A 21,207-nucleotide genomic window follows, 5' to 3' on the forward strand; every position below is an offset into this window, starting at 1 on the left:
AAACAGAAAATGCATGGTTTAGTCCAGGGATGACAAACTCAGTCACACAATGGGCCAACGTTTGTGTTCAGCTGAGAGTCTCATATCAGCTCTGTCAGAGGTAATTGACAATGTTCAACAAGGCTTACAATAAATTCAGCTGCAAATTATAATTAGCAGTTTGTTAAGTTGTCATAAAATCACATGACTCTTTAAACCAAAACAAACTCTGTAGAGCTCATGTCTGTGCTCAGAGACTGAGTATTACAGCTCATTCACAGTAAGCCACTTTACCAGAGGAGCCATGTTTGGACTCACATTAAACTACAGGCAGAGTTGTATGAAGAAGATGCCAGACCAACTGGACTCTGGCTCCATCTGATGCATCTACACTAGCCTCTGTTGGACCACCTGAGGTGTGAAGGTCATGTCTGCAACTCCACAACTAAATCATGTTTTACATATACTATGTATACCAAGTGACCAGTTCATTAACTCAACTCAAACATTTTAACTTGTTGTTTTACAGAGAATTGAAATTTCTCTTCTTTACTGATTCAGTTTAGCACTACTACCACTTTGTAATGATCAGGTATTAAACGTGTAAATCTGACCTTACGTCACTTTAATATTTTAAACCAACACTAAGGAACTTTTCAACCTTCATATAATATTTTCATAACTTTTGTGATGGTACATCGACTTACAACAGGTTGAATGACACCTCTGTCATGGCCTGAGGGGGTCTGTATCGCCTTCACTGGCACTAAGCAGCGTTGAGGAGCATGGCAGGAACCCGGATCTCACTTAAAGTCCCCCTCCCGCGACCCTTTTTGGTTATTTTAAAACATTCTCTGTGGTCTTTAAATTGTGATTATGAAGTTTTTAGCCAAATTCACGAAACCTGTGCCATTTCTCAGGGCTCTGTCTGCTTCTGCACGGCACCAGCAGCTCATTAGCAATACACCTCTGGAGGGAGTACCCCCAAGGTTCTGAAATTACAGAATAGTAACCTGGTATTCAACCTCAAGTTGTGGAGTCAAATGTAGTGAGGAACAAGACTGCAATCTGTGAAAGTCAGTCACATGTTCATTTAAACTCTATGAAGGTAACTGTTGTAATGTAGTTAAAAAAAAAAAAAAAAAAGATAGGCAGACTGTTTAATTAGTCCTGACTCTTGTCTCTCTATCAATACTGTTGATGATGATGAAGAAAATGGAAAGTATTCATTCTGATCTGGCTTTATTTCCTTTTTGGAGCCTTGTGTGCCCATTTAGACCAATTCATGATTACCATTTCTACATTCTACATCTATATTCTTGGACTCTTATCGCCCAACATGAAAAAGATCAGAGTCCCGATCCCGAAGACCTCCCAGAGGTCAGAGGTCAAAAACTACTTTAAATAGAAGGAGAGACCATGTAATGTATTTAATGGTGAAACATGAAAAACTTTCTACACCTTATCACATTTTGTTGGGTTGATTGAGTTTTACAGAATCTCTCCTCAAGTTTTATCAAAGCAAATTATTACATGTGAAGAGAAAACAAACCTGCATTGCGTGACAGACACAGGGTGTGATCACTGGACGATTCAATGAAACTAACAAACCTTGACAGAGATCTTGTCACTGTTGTTGATCTTTAGCTGCCTCTCCAGCATTTGGGACGCCAGTATGTCTGGGTGACTGTAACAATAAGAAACATTATCCTAAACCAAATACACAGTTCACTCAGACACACCCACTGAGAAACAAACTGTGGTCCAATTAATGAAGCAAATAAGTTTATATCTTTTGGGCCTTAAACTTACTTGGCATCACTCTATTGTAATAGGTTTGAAGACTCGAATAAAACGCTGGAAAGGGATGGATCCGAAGCAGGGTTGTTTTTTATTCACTCTCAGACAAAGTAGATACAAGTTAACGCCCCAAGTCACTCTACAAGATACAAAGTATATGAAAAAGAAAAAGTGTCGACAGGAGCGTAGAAGTGACTGACTTTCACATCATCTGAGTGTGGCTTATATACTGGTGTGTGTGAGATTTGGGTACCTTCCCATGGCTCGACCTTCAGCTAAATCCGTGATTTTTGCTAACATCCCATCCAAATGAAGCCCTTCTCCCAATGCATTCGGAGAGGCTTCCCATAGACATACATGGGATTTTGGAATCCCGTTTCTTAGCTTAGCATGTTTAGCATTGGCACGTTTGCACTAGCATAACAACTTTCAGCAAAACACCAGATGGTAGGGTCATACATAGTTCACTCTTGTCTCATGACTTTGCACTTTTGACTTGCACTCCAAAAGGGCATGGTATGATTTTTGTAAGCCAATCGGTGATGGTAAAGCCATGGTGGGGTGATTTTAAGCCCATCAGTGATGATAAAGCTATGGTGGAGTGAAACAGCATAAAACACAAGAAATAAGTATACTCTAACTATTTAAATCAACACATAGTAACATAAATGGTGATTGTTAATGACATAATAACACAATTCACACTCAGTCTTTAAAGGTGGCATAACTTTCTTTTCATTGGTCTAGTTGTTGTCAGGTTTATCTGTCATTTCTCATAAAAAATGCCACCACACAATGCTGTAGTAGACTATAGTTAGGAACATTCCTGGGGTCAGAGCAGGTGATGCTGCCTCTGAAACACACATTTCTCTTCTGGGATTAAATAAAGTATTTTATTCTATTCAAGAAATGTTCCTGTGGGAGGCTGACATCATCATGTGATGTGAACCTGATTGATAACAGTAAACAAACCATCCACACACACCTGCTCTTCATGTCAGAGAACAGGTGAATGGCGCTAAGCCTCATGGGAAACAAAGTCCAGTTGCTCCCTCCTCTGACTGTGGCACCAACATGAAAACATAATTTATGCTTCTTTATGATCTATAACTATGACAAAATTAAGTAAATGAGGTCATCAGAGTGAAAATTGAGTGCTCAGTCCACACAGCATCAGCCCTTCAGTCCTGTAGTGTTGGCTCCACCTAGTGCTCACTACACAAACCAGCAGATACACACTGGATGAGAGTTGCTGATGAAGCTGGGACTGAACATGAGCTCTGATGGTGGAGTGTGTTTCTCTGCTCAGTCACAATAAAGTCCAAGTGTTTGAGGAACGACAAACAGACATTTATTGACTAAAGTTGAGCAGAAGCTTCAACAGAGTGAAGAAGCAGCTGATGATCCAGTGAAGACTCTGATCAAACTCATTTCATCAAGCTCAGCTTTTATTCAGGATTCACAGAAAACTGCATCAATCAGGACACGACTTCATGTTCAGTAACACAACAGAGTCACTTCACTCCAATATGGCTGCTTATACACTCCAACACTAAATGATCCACTTCTCTCCATGGAGCGTTATCAGTAAGTGAAAATGCAGCTGTGTCAGTGACACTCAGTAAAACTCGTGACAATAATTGAGGATCTTTGGTAACACTTTACAATAAGGGTCCCTTAATTAACGTTTGTTAGCACATTATTAAAGGGACAGTATGGGACTTTATTGGCTTTTTATTGACAAAAATCAAATATCGCTTTCATAAATACGTATTTCACTGAAGTGGAATCGCGCCCGCATACAAACGAGCGCTTTCTCGTACCTTAGAATGAGATGTTACAAGTCGTTACAAACATACAGGGGGGGGTTCACCGAACCTTCTCTGCCATGTTGAATCGCCATGTTTTACGTTCAGTGTCACCGTGGCCGTCAGTATCCACAAACTCGGGCCGCCGGAGCTTCTCAGCTCGGGGAGAAAGTTTTCCAGACAGCGCCTGTTAAAACTGTCACCACCGTGTAGCTAGTGTGAGGAAGGACGGAGGCACTGGTGTTGCCTTCAGGTGCAGTCAGACACCTGAATGACGCCGTGAGTGACGCCGTCGGCAAACCGACTGGATGTTATTTTACTCGACGAGAGAAAGCCGGTAAAACGTGGGTCAGGTAAACAATACGACATCGCCATGACAACATTTTGTCACGCCTGTATTGTTTTGCCTCGTGCTGGCGGACCGTTTGTTTACATAGAGGCTTGTTTATCCTGATACATGCAGCGTGTGTTGTTTTTCTGACTTCTGCCCGAGTTTACGTAAACGCAACAGCAAGAATACGTGCCGACATGCAACCGCACCGCTAGATGGGGGTAAATGTCACATATTGTCCCTTTAAGCATTAATATATTAACTGATGTATAATTAATGCTGAGTAATGCATACATAATGATAACTAATTACATTATTATGCTTAATAATTTATTAACTAACTTTGAGCAGTAAACATTAATTAACTGCTTACTAATAGGCTACATTAATTAATGTGTTTCCTAATGCTAAGTAATACATAGTAATGATTGTGAATATATCTGTTAACAGTTAAAGCAGAAGTAAGTGATATATTTGTGTTAATATAAGTCTTAAATAGTTATATCTTCCAACAGCAATCACTTACATAGAGTGTTTGGACTGAAACACGGGTCTGTCAGTCACTCTGCTCTGCTCTGAGCCGAGGAGAAAACTTTTCTAGTATCCTACAGTTTTTATCCAATGAGGAGAGAGAACGGCATGCAGGGCTGTGTGTGCAGCCAAGGGACGCCGTGAATGTGGCGACGTAGGGACGAGGACTGTTATGGTGCATTCAAGGAAACTCGTATTTTTCCGACCGTGAAGTGGTACCAGTTCGATCTGGTAGGAGTTCACCGGTCGGAAGTTACGAGTGGCCGTTATAGTGACTTTCACCGGTAAAACAGGTCGGAGAAACACGAGTGGGTGAACGCTACAAAGTCGTAAGTTGTGACTTGAAGCTGTAATTTACGATTTCAAAAGCCTGCCTGGAACGCAGCATTAGCGAAAACGACCGGACCACTTACTTCTGCTTTAATTAATGCTTAATAATGTACTAACTAGCGTTAATTAAGGGACCCTTATTGTAAAGTGTTACTGGATCTTTGTTTGAAAATATCAAGTTAGTCGTAGGTACTGAGAGTTTGTGTTGCAGTTCCTAGTTTTCACCACCGGAGGTCAGAATATTCACAGACATACTGTATAATGTTGCAGGAAAGGAACACAGATGTATACATTAGGTCCCAACTACCAAAGAAGGAGGACATGAGGTATTGGTGTTAAAGACCCCCTCCCATGAAAATCGTGTTTTTCGTGCTTTTCACATGTTCCTGTGGCATTTCTCTTGTGTTAGAGGACATATCAGCAGAAAAGGAAGTGCAAAATTGCATTTCTGAGTTTTTCTGCCTTCAAATTGCTGTGAACCAACGGCAGACACAAACTGGCAGTTTCAGGGAGACTGGAGCTGACGTGTCACAGCTCCAGGGGAGGGCACTAGTGCTACAAGCTCCCGCCCCGCTCTGCATCTGGCTCAGAGGTGAAAGGCTTGACAGCTCGGTGTAGCTGTCAAGGTATAACAGGTATAGCTCACCTGGTAGAGCAGCTTGCACCATGAGCAAGGACTATATTCCAGTCTGGGATTGAATCCCAGTGTGGAGTTTTACGCTAAACGCACTGAATCTGTAATTGTACAATGTCCAGCTGTCAGCGAGCGGGGGGAGTGGCTGGGTGGATGCAGAGCAGCGCAGTCTCCGCCCACCCTCCAGAGGTGCATTGCTAATGAGGTTTTGTGATTTTGGTTAAAAACTTCATAATCACAATTTAAATACCACAGAGAATGTTTTAAAATAACCAAAAAGGGTCGCGGGAGGGGGACTTTAAAGCAGAAGTAAGCGGAATGTTTGTGTTAATTTAAGTCTTAAATAGTTATATCTTCCGACGGCAATCACTTTTATAGAGTGTTTGGTCTGAAACACGGGTCTGTCAGTCACTCTGCTCTGCTGTAAGCCGAGGAGAAAACTTTCCTTGTATCCTACAACCTTTATCCAATGAGGAGAGAGAACGACATAAAGGGGCGGTCCTCTCTGTGGACTGCCAAGGGATGCACGTGAATGTGGTGACGTAGGGACGAGGACCAACAGATCCATGACGAGGGCGGGGACTACTAACTCCATCCGCTGACAAGAAGTTAGCCAAAACAACCGGATCGCTTACTTCTGCTTTAAGTACAGTGTGAGAGATGCCTTCAGACACTCTTTAGAAGAAGAGAATGAGAATGATATACATTATGAATATTCATGGTGAGATCATGTTTTCAAATTAGAAATTACAGTTCAGTCAGTGTCCTAAAATAAGAAATGTGGTGACTTTACAAGAATAAACTAACTATTTGTTCAGGTGCTAACCCAAACACTTACCCAATGGGTCCAGCAGAATACCGATTCTGATAAATACTGTATCAATATAAAAAACAAATGTAAGGAGGTGTCTTTCAGGATACTGCATGATATTTATCTTGTTAAACGTGTGTTTGAAAGATTCAAACCAGACACTGATTATAACTGTGATTTTCATGGTCGTGCAAACAAAGTATGCCACATCAATTCTCCACTGTTCATAGGAATGTGAAATGTTCTGGATTGATTGAGCCAGTTTTCTTAAAAATTAGCTACAAATGAATATCGATGGCTATGGTTATGGTTGATGTAACACTATTTTTATACAGGTCCTGAAAAGAGTAAAAAAAAAAACATGTGGTATGATTTCACTTTTTATTATTTTTGGAAAATTCTACATTGATAAGAAAAGTGGTCAAGATAATGGTACCTTTCCAGCACTTTATTAATTAATTAAAACAATACAACCCCAATTTATCTGATGTCAAGAACAAAGAGCTGTTCTAAGACCTTAAATGTGTTGGATGTAGCATTTAACTCAAACATGTAGACTGTTACTTGGTTTATTTCTAATGTTTATTTAATCATTTTGTTATTCTATAGCATGTTCATATCCTTGTATAAAATATATATTGTATAATTTGAGTACAATAAAGGAAATTATTTTACATTAAACAACTAAAAACTGACATCACCATAGTAACAAATACAGAAGCACTTAGCATAGAAGTTATCACTGTGTTTTCTAAATGAACATAGAGAGACATTAGTTTTTAGTTTTTATTTAACCTTTATTTTAACAGGGTAGATCCATTGAGAGCGAGCTCTCTTTTTCAAGGATGCCCTGTAGCATACAGAGATCACAGAAAATCAAACATCAAACATCAATACAGCACAATAAAATACAGTTATGAAAACAGGAGTAGTAAAATCACTACAGTAACTGAAGCAAGTGCACGTCTGAGCCCCCAAAACTGTGGTGAGAAGTAGGTTTTTGAAAGCCTCAAGTGAGATAAGTCTATCGATTTTCAGTGAGTTTTGTAATTTATTCCATCGGTGTGGGGCATAGAAGGAGAAGGCAGTTTTTCCTAGTTCTGAGTTTGTGTAAGGGAGGTGGAGTCTGATGTGGGACTGGGAGCGGGTAGGGAGACCTGTAGAGCGAGAACGCAAGCGAGTTTAAAGTACCATAATATTACACACTGACACACTGCTGTTGATTTGTGCCTCTGATGTAAGAATGTGTTTGTCTGGGGCGGTGCGTGGCGCAGTGGTTAAAGCGGCCGTCCCATGTAGAGGCTACAGTCGGGCAGACCTTTCCTGCATGTCATTCCCCCTCTCTCTGCCTCCCCCTTTCCTGTCTATCTCACTGTGCTATCAAATAAAAGGCAAAAAAGCCAAAAAAAAAAGAATGTGTTTGTGATTAGACCCGTCTACCTTTGGGAGTGTGTGGTACCTGGTGTCACTACCCGATTTGCAACGCTACCCGATTTGTGACAGCCACGTACGGCAACTCCACTTGGACAAACTTAGTTGAATTGACTTAGGATCACTGCCCTATGTGCGTCGCCAGAGACGGTTTATCTTTTTATTTATTTTTTTAAATACTTTATTAGTAATGTAAATTGAGGGTTGGTTGTGGTGGTCTGGATCTTGATACTCAGAAAACAGGAACACAGGCGGACTTTTAATGTTTACTGTCCTCTTTTCTCGCCGGCCTCATCACCATGACAACCACAAACAATCACAACTACCACAACACTCACTGAATAAACGAGTCTGCCGCGGCTGTCTTATGACGGACCTCCGCGGTTTTTATTTTATTTTATTTTATTTTTTAATCATTTTCACAGTAGGCTACCGTATTTTAAATTCACAGAACTTTAAGCATGTACGCAAATCGGGCAGTGCCCAAATGAAGTTTGTCCAAGTGGAGTTGCCGTAGGCAGCTGTCCAAGATGGCGGCCGGTCTGCGCATGCGCAGACCAGTTTTGTCACAGATCGGGTAGCGTCGCAAATCGGGTAGTGACACCTGGTCAGGACAAAAAAACACAGTTATCTCAATCATTGGATTCTTTGCATAGAAACCAGCAGCCAAAAAACCCATACTATTGATACATGAGGCCTAAAGTTTCTTATTCACATGATATAAAAAAAAAACCTTAACCTGATTATGTTTCTGTCTTTAATCACTCAACAGAATTGTACAGCATCAACTCCTGTGATATTTGTCTGAACAGTAAACAGCTTGGTGCCTATATACCTGTCTGACCTGTCACATAAAATACCTCTTTAAGTCCTTTCCCAGCCGACATTATTTTAATGTAAACGAATCTCAGCACTGGAGGGACTCTTTTATCCACTCGTATTTTCATCTCCTCCAGTTTCCGGACCTTCTCTGTGTCTCCTTTCTCCTTCATCTTATCAATCAAGAAGTCCAGGTGGACATGAGTGGACACTGAATCCACTTTCAGGGCGATCTGATCCAGTTTGATCAGATGTCGGTAGGACTCTTCAAGCCATTGAGTTTTCTCTGCTGTCAGGTTTTTCATTTCTTTTTCTAGATTTTCCAAGAGACTAAACGTCTTCTCACTTTCTGACTTCTTCTCTTCATACTTCACTTTCATTTGGTTTTCAGTCTTCTCAACTTTCTTCGTCATGTTCACATACCGCCAGTTTTCTTTCACATGAGCTGAAACAGGGCATCTATTGGTGCAAACAATACAGTGGCCACGTTCCATGACTTTACAGTGTTTAGGTTTCCGGGCCAATGTACATGGATGGTGACAAGTTTCTTTACAGATTGTACAACAGACAGCTCCTTCAGAAAAGAACAACCACTTTCTCCCTCCTTCAGTACTTTCTTTTCCTTTGTAGACCTCATCAACTTCCACGGTGAACTTCTCATTCTTCTTGATCTCTTTTTCATATTTCTTCAAAACATCTCGAATCTGTTTTATCTCTGTCTGTTTCAGTTCAATCAACCTGATTCTTGCTTGCAGGTTGTGGATACAGGCTGCGAGCTTGATGCGTGAATTCAACACTTCAACTGTTGTCATCAGTTTTTGAGGTCTTGATCTGTCCAGGAAGTCTATGAATTTACACATTTTTTTATTTGTCAAGTCCCATGCAGTTCTTAAACCATCCTCTGTGTCTCGTGTGCGGTCTTCATTCTGGCAGTTATCAAACAGGAAGTTAAGTGGTTGATTCCTCTCATCTCTGGCACATTTAATTTTTGCAGCATCGAGAGCTTCAAGAGCGTTTTTAGGTGTTCTTCCATTTGAGTGTGTGATCAGAGCGACGATGTTTTCCTCCACATTTTTTCCAAACAGAGAAATCACTGAATCAAAGACGTACTTCAGTCGGTCACTCAGTCGATTCTCTGACGCCTTCATCACCAGACCCACTGCACTGATTTCATGAATTCCGTCTTCTGAGCTGAATAAATCAAATAACCTGTGACTGACAATAACGTCTAGCTCGATTCCTCTGGTGTCTCCATATCCAGGAGTATCAATGATGGTCAGAGAGAAGGGCAGAGTGTTCTCCTTAAAGTCAAAGATCTCGTACACGACCACATCTGATGTCTGACTTTCTGACTGTCGTCTTTTCTCTCTCTCCACAATCTCAAACCAGATGTTGTCTTCAAACTTCACTCCCATGGCGGAGTTGACGATAGTGTTGATCAGAGAGGATTTCCCTGTTCCTGTCTCTCCCACCAATAAGATGGTTTTGTTCATCTTTGTAAGATTTTTTTCACCAAGCGTAACACTGGTCAGAGTTCCAATCTCTGCTTTCCTTGTTGCCAGTTGGTAAATACGAGGAGATCCTGAACTGATCTGAGTGCTTTTGGACACGACGTCTTTGTATTTGGTTGAGACCTTTCTGAACCTGTAGAAAAACAAAAACATTTAATCAATACATAATTAACTCTTAAATTGATGGATGTTTTTTTCTGCATAGGACACTACTGTTCTGCCTCAAACCTTAGCCCACACTGAGGAGGATTTAGTTATATAGGTTTGTTTCAACACATTTTGACTTCATTTACTGGAGCTGTGGCTTAGAGCAAAGTGTCCACTAATCAGAAGGCTGGCAGGTTGATCCCTGGCTCCTTCAGTAATTTTGTCATTGTGCAAGAAACTATGCACAAGTTTGACCCCAGTGTGCATGAATAAAATAATAATACTCACTGTGCCGCCATGGTGATGCCTGATACAGACAGCTGTGAGGATCAAACAGATGTGATGGTGCCTGGAAAAGATCAGAGAAATATTTCTGCTTGAAATATTCTTTGTTCATCACACAAGTTACAAAATCGTGTTATTAAAAACCATTTCACTGTTTGTTTGTTTTTTTTATCATTTACCAAACAATCACATTCTTTTCTTCCCACTTTATCACTTCAGTTTTTATATTGACTCCTGGTCTACCGAATGTCTTTTTTTTTTTTTAAATGACAATCATCTGTTTTAAAACATTTAACATCTGACCACAATCATTGAAAGAGTTAATTTTATTTGGTTTAATTTCTCACACTTTCATTATTGCAGGGGCCTTTTTTCTGGTTTCATACAAACACTCAAACAGTTTGTAACTCATATGCCAGAAACAGAACCAGGCTGGGAGAATTTAAGCCCTCTTCATGCCTTTCCCCTGCTGGGTTTACAACAGACTGATCTTTATTTGGTGTTAATAAAAAAAAGAACAACTGTGTCAATAATGATTAAAGTCAATATGTGATCTTACCTTTTGCTGTTGCCCAGTGATGCTGAGGTGAGGGAAGAGCAAAGAGGAGTCAGTGATTGGAGGTTTTATACCAGAGGGAGGGTGGATTCTATGTGGTCACATGACCCCACCCCCACCCAATAATATATGCTGCAGAAGAAAACGTAAGCAAAAAATGGATAAGAAATAAAACTCTGCAGATTGACAAAGCACTATATGTATAATTGCACATTGGTTAAGGCCCCACATTCCTTCCTCGTATTTGATATGAAGAGAAAATACTTTTGTTTTTCAGTACAAATAACTTTGGATCCTTGGAAAAAGGCAACAACAATTATCAAGGCTGCATAATCTTAGGAGCAAATTACTTAGAGTAGGTTTTAGAGGCACATGTGACATAAAAATTTACTGACAGTGGAGACCATGTGCTGATCCAGTCCACTTGACCCTGAACCAACCTGATGCAGCAGCTTAACTACTGTCACTGTGGTTCATCCATCACCAAAACTGAAAGCATCTTCCTCCAGCGTTATCAGATAGATCTCACCTTCATTATCTCCACACATATCAATGTTTGCCATGATAGAAATCTCTGCTCTGACGGAGGAATGTTTTTATTAGTCTAAGAGAATTTAGTCAGTATTATGTAAAAGCTGTGTACAGCCGGTAATTCCATTTCAACAGAAAAATAAACAAACACAAACATTTTCCGGAGAAGCACACAGAGACGTTCGCCACGGTGGGCGCCACATTGTTCAAATGGTAGTCGACATATCAGCAGTGTTACTCAAAATAATTCAAGCATTGTCATCATTTACAATGTAACATTACATTATAAATAATAAAAAGGAAATACTTAAAGGTGTAAGGCTGTTAACAATAACAGCAGCTGCAATGAATAATAACACAAAGTTATTTAAAGCAGAAGTAAGCGATCCGGTCGTTTTGGCTAATGCTGCGTTCCAGGCAGGCTTTTGAAACCGTAAATTACAGCTTCATGTCACGACTTACGACTTTGTAGCGTTCCAGGCAACCCACTCGTGTTTTTCCGACCTGTTTTACCTGTGAAAGTCACTATAACGGCCACTCGTAAGTTCCGACCCGTGAACTCGTACCAGATGGAACTGGTAAATCACAAGTTACAAGTTGCCTTGAACGCACCATAACATCTTGTCAGCCGATGGAGTTAGCAGCGCCCGCCCTCATCATGGATCTACTGGTCGTCGTCCCTACGTCACACAGCCCTTCATGCCGTTCTCTCTCCTCATTGGATAAAACTTGTAGGATACAAGAAAAGTTTTCTCCTGGGCTCAGAGCAGAGCAGAGTGACTGACAGACCCGTGTTTCGGTCCAAACACTCTATAGAAGTGATTGCTGTCGGAAGATATAATTATTTAAGACTTATATTAACACAAAAATATCGCTTACTTCTGCTTTAATCTACATGAAATCTAAATTCCTCGCTGATTGAAGTTTTACCATGAAAGCTATAAAAGTGTATTACCTCATTCAGTTTGATTTCAGTACACATACACTGCCAAACGTTTGGATGAACCATCGATTAAATGGTTGTTCTTAGTTTTTTATTACTTTCAACATAGCAGATAAATACTGAAGACGTCAAAACTATGACATAACACTCACGTAAAATTAGTAAACAGACCCAGCTGGGTCAGTTGGAGATGTTAAGGTGGCACTGATTGAATTGATACCATTACAGATAAATATCCAATAGCTATGTGTTTTATTACTGATTGAATATTGATTTTCTGACAACCCAATAATATACAAATACTTACTCGACCATTTTCTATAATGCAAAACAATACTTAAGACATATCACCATCTTGTTTATATTTTTGCAGCTTATTTACAGAAGAATAAACAGTACTGCTATGAGGTTAAACAGCTTTGCTGAAAATGTCAGTTACCTCTGACACCACTGAGAGGTTGAGACTCAGCTGAACAATGTGGAATTACCTGCTGAGCAAACTTTGTTTCACTGGTAAATAAAGTAAAAGACGTTTGTGATGGTTGACTTCTTAATGTAGTTTCACTGATAAATTCTCTTCAACAAAGAAAAAAATTCCATACTTTGAACAGACTTGTATGAAGACATGCAGGAGAGACCAAGAACATGTTTATCTGACAACCTCTAACCCTGACCCTCGTCAGATAAAGATGGAGGAAAATGCTTTCAGTTTAGGTGAAAGATGAACCACATAGTTGAACATAAATGATGGTTAATACTTAAGTTTTGATAACTACAAAATTACAATGTGTTATTTCATAGGTCTGTTGGCCTTAGTGTTTTTCTACGAAGAGAAAATAAATAAAAACCTATGAATCCGACCTACAAACTCTGAGAAAAAGGTGAGAACATACAAAACTAAAACCCTCTTCATTCACTTCTACTACCCTGGTTGACATTCAAAAAAAAGGTGATTGTAGCAAAATGGTGACCAGTTTGCAGTTTGCAGGTGGTTAAAGTTTGCAGACAGCTATCCAGTCATCTATTCATTGAATGGAGAGATGTCTGCAAACTTTACCCTGGTGCTGTGTCCTAGACTTTTATCAGGGCATATTAATGCTTGTCAATCTGGGGAGAAAACAATCCAGCTCTACGTGACAAACACAGGGTGTGATCACACAGGATGGCTAAATGAAAACAAAGATCTTTTCTCTGATGTTGCTTCTCTGCTGCTTTTGTTTACGTCACGTGTGTTGAATTGTACTGAATTTCAAGTTAGTGCAGTTGGTGTGACTTTGCACCATGTTAACTCAATTCGAGCTCTACTAGCCGTTTTTACAGGTCTAATAATGACATGCTCCAATTCATTTTACTAACTATTTTGATTTGATCTCCTAGATTCCTTACTATTTCCCCACAACTTCTCCTTGTTTCCTTTTGGTTAAATATATATATTTTTTTTCTTCTTCTTCTTCTTTTTACCATACACAAAACCATACATGAACGCCAGTCGCCAAGGGAGTAGGTTTGATTTTGATTTTAGTGGGGACACAAAAGTGCTCCAAGGCAGCACTCCTGAAAGTTGATAGGGGAGAGTGGGGTAAAGTGAGACACTTTTTACATTTGCTCCCCTCTAAGCGAGCTAAAATGATTTATCAGTAAAATGTACGCATTTCCCATTAATTCAGGATGTTTCCTAGCAATGGGAATTATCAGAATGTATTTAGAACGAAGGGCAGTGAAAATATGATTGTTTTAAAAAAAGTGGTCTTGTGTCTCAGTTTACCCCAGCTCAGGGGTAAACTGAGACAAACCAGAGAAATCAAGGGGGTAAACTGATCCACTTACTTTTTCCACTCTGAAACTACCATAACAACACATGTTGTAACAGTTAGAGTCCTGACAGCTAGCTTGACAACCACACTTCCCAAAACTAATGTCGGACTAGTAACAGCTTTGGGGATTGGTCAATTAAGCACTTTTTTTTTCTCAACACAAAATGACTCATGACCAAAATCAAATAAAACACAGAATGTTTTAATTAACATTCAAATGACAGATAGAACCAGTTAGATAGTCTGGGGGTCAGATTGTAGGACCCGACAATTGTGACCATTTCGATCAAAAGTCCTTGTGTGTGGGGGGAGCCGACAAAGTGGAATATGACTAAAATTGAATGTAACCAATAAAGAAGTGAACTGACTGAGAGTACATAGCATAACAAAGCAGTGTGGCTACAGATCATGTTTGATCACTGTAATGGTAAATTTCAATATTCCTTTGGTTTAATCACTTGAGACGTCCCTACCCCCTGCTTTCCTCCCAAGGTATCAGAACTCCTTTGTTTGTTACCCATTTGTGTATTCTAATGTCTAGACCTCTAAACATGTAACCCTGCAGGATGCCCCAGGTGTGAAAATACACCCTCGGGGGTCGGTGCCAATACCTCCAACAGACAAAGAGCATTGAAAACACACTGTCTGAGTATTGGACCGGCCCCTGCAGCAGACAAAGGGGTGTGGCATACCTGAGAAGGTGTTTCCTCAGGTATAAGTGTTTCCGTCGCCCCATTGTCTTTTGTCTTTTCATTAACATCACCCACTCGGGTCGAATGGACCTTTCCTTGCAAGGAAATAAAATCATGATGGCCGGCCAAGTCTCTATTTCATTTTTCACCAGCAACAGCAACAGAAAATTTCCACGACAATTTGGGGGCTCGTCCGGGATTCCTCGTGCAATCGTCTGGGATGGACGGCTGGCAGCGACAGGCCAGCCTGGAAAGAGAAAAGTTTTCCAGCCTCCAAACCTCAAAAAGAGGGGAGGGCTGCTACTGTCGTCCTGGATCATTGCCGCTGGAATTCTGCGAACTAAGTCAGGGAAATGTATCTGGTGAGCACTGAAATATTGACATTTTTCATTCTTTTCCTTTAAATTTGGGTTTTAATTTGACATAATATTTCTAACTTTCATTTTATCCACAATTGTGTCTAATCGGTGATCCAGGGTCAAAGTTTAAATACTTTGGGTACTTTTTTTTATTGCTGATATAGCATAAATTAAGGGTTTTCGCTTTTATCACTTGTGCGGGCTATACAATATTTTATTATATTGATATACACATCGAAGTGGTCCTTACAGAGACGTCTGTATTGAGTGTTTATCGTGCACGAGCTCCACTGGTATGGGGAGTAAAGTCTCGGTTGAGACAGGGCCTCCGGAGAGTCCGGTTGTGGATATTATGAGAACAAAAGAAATGTGGGAACTAAAATTTTAAATATTTGAATGTTTGTACAGCTGAGATTCCCAGTAGGGGGATCCCTTGGTTTTTAGAAGAATACTGCTATTGAAGAAAATATTAACGGTAACAAAAAGTGAAATGAGGAAAAAGTCTGTAAATCATGAAGTGTTAAAATAATGTTTACAGATGGGGAAAGCAACACAAGAATTGCTTAAAAAATAAAAATAAAAAAAAAAAAAGAGAAAATTTTGAAAAAGAAAGAAAAATGCAACTCACACTAACACTACAGCACCAAGCTCGTAGAGTTCCTTTTCTTTGTTTCCACAGTTGACAGCTTTGAAGCTGGATCCAGACCTCAACGGCCATCCACCATCATCCCTCAGCTCCACCGTCATACAACTCTGCAACACCCAGCAAGGGAAGAGAAACGGACTCCACCACGCCACAACAAAGAAGCTCAACAAGCTCAGGAGCAGCCCATTCTGGTGTGCCTGTTCCATCATCTTCTCCAATTGCACACAGACTACACCATTCCAATCAAGATATAGCCTTCAACATGCCCATGGTTGAAGAGTCAGGACCAGAAGGTACAACAATGGTTTTCTGTGTATGGACTATGGACATCAACACAGTCTGGAAACATGGACAACTCAGTCATGGACACAAAAAGAAAGGACACAGGAACTCAGGAAGAAAAGTTCCCAGTGACGCCTGTATCATTGTCGCCAACATGGACATTGGATACGTAACTGTCCCCTAAGAACATCATCAACTCCAGCAAACAAACATAGACTGAGGATGATCGGGGATGGTCGGAGGGGAATGGATCCTTGCTGACAAGCTTAACCAACCTGTGAAATCTGAGAAAGGTACTGCACCACATTCACACACACCATAGAGTGTATAGATTATACACATCGCTACAAATTGTGTTTGAACACTGACACTAGTTATGAAAGAACTGAGAAAAATTATGTGTTGTGTTCATCAGGTCAAAATAGTTACAGATACCATTACCATCCCACTTAAATGTGCAGATGGACCAAATGCCCCATTAACCTGATGGGCAGATACTTGATGTGCAAATTAGGCCTTTGTCTGGTCTCAACCCCAGATGTAGCTAAACAAACTGATCTAATTTGAAGCCAAATGTTTTTCACACTACTTTGTTCACCACACCCTAGACCTGCAGTATGCATATCAATGGAAATTGCAACCCTTAACGGCCTTTTCCAAGCTTGTTACAGAAGCCAGAAAAACAGTTTTGACACCAGAGGAACTGCATTGAACCTCTTGTGTCACAGGACCTGATGAGACATTTGAAAAAGGTTGGTTGGGAAAGAGAGTTGATACTGGAGCACACATCTACCGGACAACACAGATGTGCTTTATCATTCTCTCTCTCACACCAATTCAATTTTGACATGTACACCACAAACCATTTGGTTCTACACATTTACACTTATAATTAGAGGGAAGATTGTGACCCATTTAAGAAAAACAATGTAAGCGCGCAGCCAATTGGCAAGAAAACATCTGATCAATCTAGAGCTATTCTTAAGAATTTAACATCTGTTGTGCACACTCAAAGAAAATCCAGCTGGTACCTAAAACACTTTTTAGGTTTGTTTGTTTGTTTGTTTGTTTGTTTGTTTGTTTGTATGTTTGCATGTTTGTTTGTTTGTATGTTTGTTTTTGTCTGAAACAAGTTAAAACTATTTCAGCCCTACAGGAGGTCCTTAAGACACTGTGGGTTGTCAGTCAGTATGATGTTTGGCCTCATATGAACCTATTGTGATCACTCCAAAATCAAGAAGCTATCGATTTACATAATGCCAGTCTTTGAGTCTTTTAAAGCAGTAGGAGTAATTGCTCCCTGTAAAGACTCCCCAGTTGGCACACCTTTGTTCACCTCTCCACAACACGATGACTAAAATTTGACACTGTACTTTTAGAAATGTCCAACATTACTGTCATAAGATGCAATATTTTGAACCCTATCACTCTTTTCCCCCCACCAGATGATGGAAAAGAACATAACTGAATTGCTATCTTCCAACAGGTTGACTCCTGACTGGACCGACAAGAATAACCATTTTAACAAACTAACAAACTAACTAACTATCTAACCTGATTTGGTTCTTTCTTTTGGATAGATCTGTTTAAGTTCACTCTCCTCTTACTATTTTACTCCCACTTTGCTAATGTGACACATGGGTAAAACCATGTGTCAAAAGGGGGGATATTGGATGTGTATGTTTTGTTTATACAACAGATGCAGCAAGTGAAAATCAGCCTTTTCACGACCAACGTCCACACCACTCCATGATTTCCAGCTGTGAAGATGGTCACTGCAGGAAGGAGCCAACAAAGGGACCAGCTGTGAACCAGAGCAACACAAAGAGGAACTCCATGGAATCAACAAGGACCATCCAGATGCATAGGTCCTTCTCCATCACACCTAAAACTGCCAGAAGTGCTGAGGAGCAACGCAGGCCTGATGGCCCAGAAGAAGATGACAGACTTCCTTTAGAACACAACCATCAAGAGATCAGAAGAACAGTGCAAGCATAGATATGATGCCCAAAGAATACATCCAAGAGGATTACATCAAAATTTTACTGCACCAAGAGACATGCAACCCCAACTCATGAACCATTGTCCTCAACAGCCAAAATCCCACTGTCATGTGTGCAGAAGGACTCCTACCCTTACCATACTTCAACTCCATCCATTAACATTCTGCCAGCCCAAACTCACCACAATTAAGAAACTGTGCCCAACCTGAACCATGGTCAGGCGCTGTTCCATATTTCTACCTTAAAGACATTTGTTCGGTGGAGGAACCAGCAACAACTCTCCTTGCCCCTTTCCACTCCTTTTTCACTTCTCCACTTCTCTCTGAAGAACACTTGGACAAGATTTGTTGGTGCCCTCAGACACCAAACTACAGAGCCACATAAACGAGTGAGAATCTTGAGAACTCTACAGAAGACATGCCCCTGCTTTCACAAGCAATGACTGCAATAAAGTTCAAGATGTTACAGAATCGTGTTACACATAACTACGTTCTGACTACATCAGGAAACCTCACTATCATCAATGGACTGAATATTACATGTTTATTCAAGTTAACAATGTAACTTGACATGAGACAACATATGATGTGTGACAATATTACAGTCGATTACAAAACTTAGACACCACAAATTCATTTGGAAGGTTGACAAGTCAAAGTTTCAGTAGACTGTCTAGCATTTTGAATTTGTATTGCTTGTTTTGGTAATTACTTGTTTTGTCAGTACGCATTTTAAATCTTTACATTTGAGAACCACATTTTAGATAACCTTCTATTATAGACAACCCTACCCCTCAATGTAGAACAACTTGTTTAGAACATGTTTAGAATTGACATAATTGTTTTCTTTACCCTAATCGTTTTATTGTAACTGATACCTGTTTTTCCTGACTATGATTTCTTACTTTTTCAACTTTTTCCTTTATCTAGCAACTGTAATGACGATTAAGTTGTGACTTTTTCTTGTGTGATTAATGAATAATCAAAAGGAGGAATTGTAATGGTAAATTTCAATATTCCTTTGGTTTAATCACTTGAGACGTCCCTACCCCCTGCTTTCCTCCCAAGGTATCAGAACTCCTTTGTTTGTTACCCATTTGTGTATTCTAATGTCTAGACCTCTAAACATGTAACCCTGCAGGATGCCCCAGGTGTGAAAATACACCCTCGGGGGTCGGTGCCAATACCTCCAACAGACAAAGAGCATTGAAAACACACTGTCTGAGTATTGGACCGGCCCCTGCAGCAGACAAAGGGGTGTGGCATACCTGAGAAGGTGTTTCCTCAGGTATAAGTGTTTCCGTCGCCCCATTGTCTTTTGTCTTTTCATTAACATCACCCACTCGGGTCGAATGGACCTTTCCTTGCAAGGAAATAAAATCATGATGGCCGGCCAAGTCTCTATTTCATTTTTCACCAGCAACAGCAACAGAAAATTTCCACGACAATCACGCAAGATTTCTGGCTTGGGGGACGAAATTCTAGTGTAAATCTTTGTGTGTGGTGTGCTCACAGTGTCTCACTGTTGGATTTATTATAATATATTCATTGGTCTCACTTTACCCCGCAGCATTTGTCTCACTTTACCCCAACACCCCCATTTTAGAAAAAACGACCTCTCTTAGAAATTCAGGCTAATTTTCAGCCAGCATCATCACATGGTTTTATGTGTTGGTAGTTCATCATCATGTATCATATACGTTTTTCTACCTGAATCAATTTGCTCTGGCACAACAGATGATTAAGTTGACAGCAAGAAAATTTACTTTTACATGCAAAAATCATATTTATGTGAAAAAAACATGCTTTCCACAGCATCATGAGTTCCTCTCCTTCATGACCATGGGGAAATGGAAGGGGCTTGAAAACATAATGGTCAGATGACCATAAATGTGTTCCGTTTTCTAGATACAGGGGGTGTCTCACATTACCCGGTGTCTCACATTACCCCACTCTCCCCTATGTTTTATATTTACAATCATAATTTCAAGTTGTGTAGAGCTGATAAAAAAAACAAAAAAACAGTAATTGACATGTTCATGATGCATATCTGAATATCTGAAGAGAAAGCAAGCAGTGACTACTAGTTACACTGACTACTTACATTCGCGGTTGCAGGTTCATGCACTGTGACCTCCCCCCCTACCAACAAGCAGGTAGCTTTTACAGGAGCGATATTTAGGTTAGAGGGGGGACTTCTAGCGGAGACCGACTTTTAACCCTTGTGTACCATAATCATTGATTAAACACTATGGACAGCGGTTAAATTGATAGGGACTACAGTAGCAGCTGAATATTGGTAGGGACGCGTCCCTACTCCCTACCCAATTCTACGCCCCTGACAGTCTCTTTCAGTGGATTCGTGTGTACGGAAACATTTATTGAAATGATGCCGTTATTACGAAAAATAAAGAGATTTCGGGAAAGTTGCATTTCCGCGAGGATAAGGCCTAAACTCCTAGTTACCTCAAGCCAATAACTGATTTCCCCTAGCTAGCACTTAGATACATGTAGCTAACTAGCTAACAACATCGGGCTACTACAGTCTCAGAGAACAGACAGGTAAACAGGTGTACTGGTACCTTGAAGCAGGGCAGTGTTGTCCGTGTCCATATCAATAGTCCGTTTGAACGACAGTAACGTGGAGTAAATGACTTTGAACTTACCTTTAAACTTTCTTTTATCGTAAGTGAATAAGAACGGGGAGAGTCATTTATTCTTACCTTCTCATTTAGTGACCTGTCAGAATAAATGTTATGTTACTGAAGCTGTGAGGACATAGGCTACGTAAGTCTGTCAACCATTCAGGGTTGATAGACTTGGTTAACGGTTATGGAGGGTTGGTTAGTGTAGAGTAGACTCTGGGCCTGATCTACTAAGATCCCAGATAAGGGGAGCTAAATTGCGTACTCCTGGTAAAATGTTGCGTGTTTGGTTAGCGCACGAAAAACAGGCGATTTGCTAA

At 40.2% G+C, this 21,207-nt stretch overlaps 1 protein-coding gene across 1 annotated transcript; it reads right to left on the reverse strand.

Moving 5' to 3' along the window:
• Positions 1–8,395: 8,395 nt before the first annotated feature.
• Positions 8,396–10,516, reverse strand: LOC146976924 (uncharacterized). Its single transcript, XM_085792690.1, has 2 exons — positions 10,421–10,516; positions 8,396–10,118 (listed from the first exon to the last, which is right to left on the reverse strand). The coding sequence occupies exons 1-2, from the start codon at positions 10,429–10,431 to the stop codon at positions 8,483–8,485; spliced, it is 1,647 nt and encodes a 548-aa protein (XP_085648816.1). The 5' UTR covers positions 10,432–10,516; the 3' UTR covers positions 8,396–8,482.
• Positions 10,517–21,207: the final 10,691 nt, after the last annotated feature.

Source organism: Trachurus japonicus, chromosome 12, assembly GCF_045865225.1.
Source record: "Trachurus japonicus isolate A0001 chromosome 12, Traja_1.0".
NCBI lineage: Eukaryota > Metazoa > Chordata > Actinopteri > Carangiformes > Carangidae > Trachurus > Trachurus japonicus.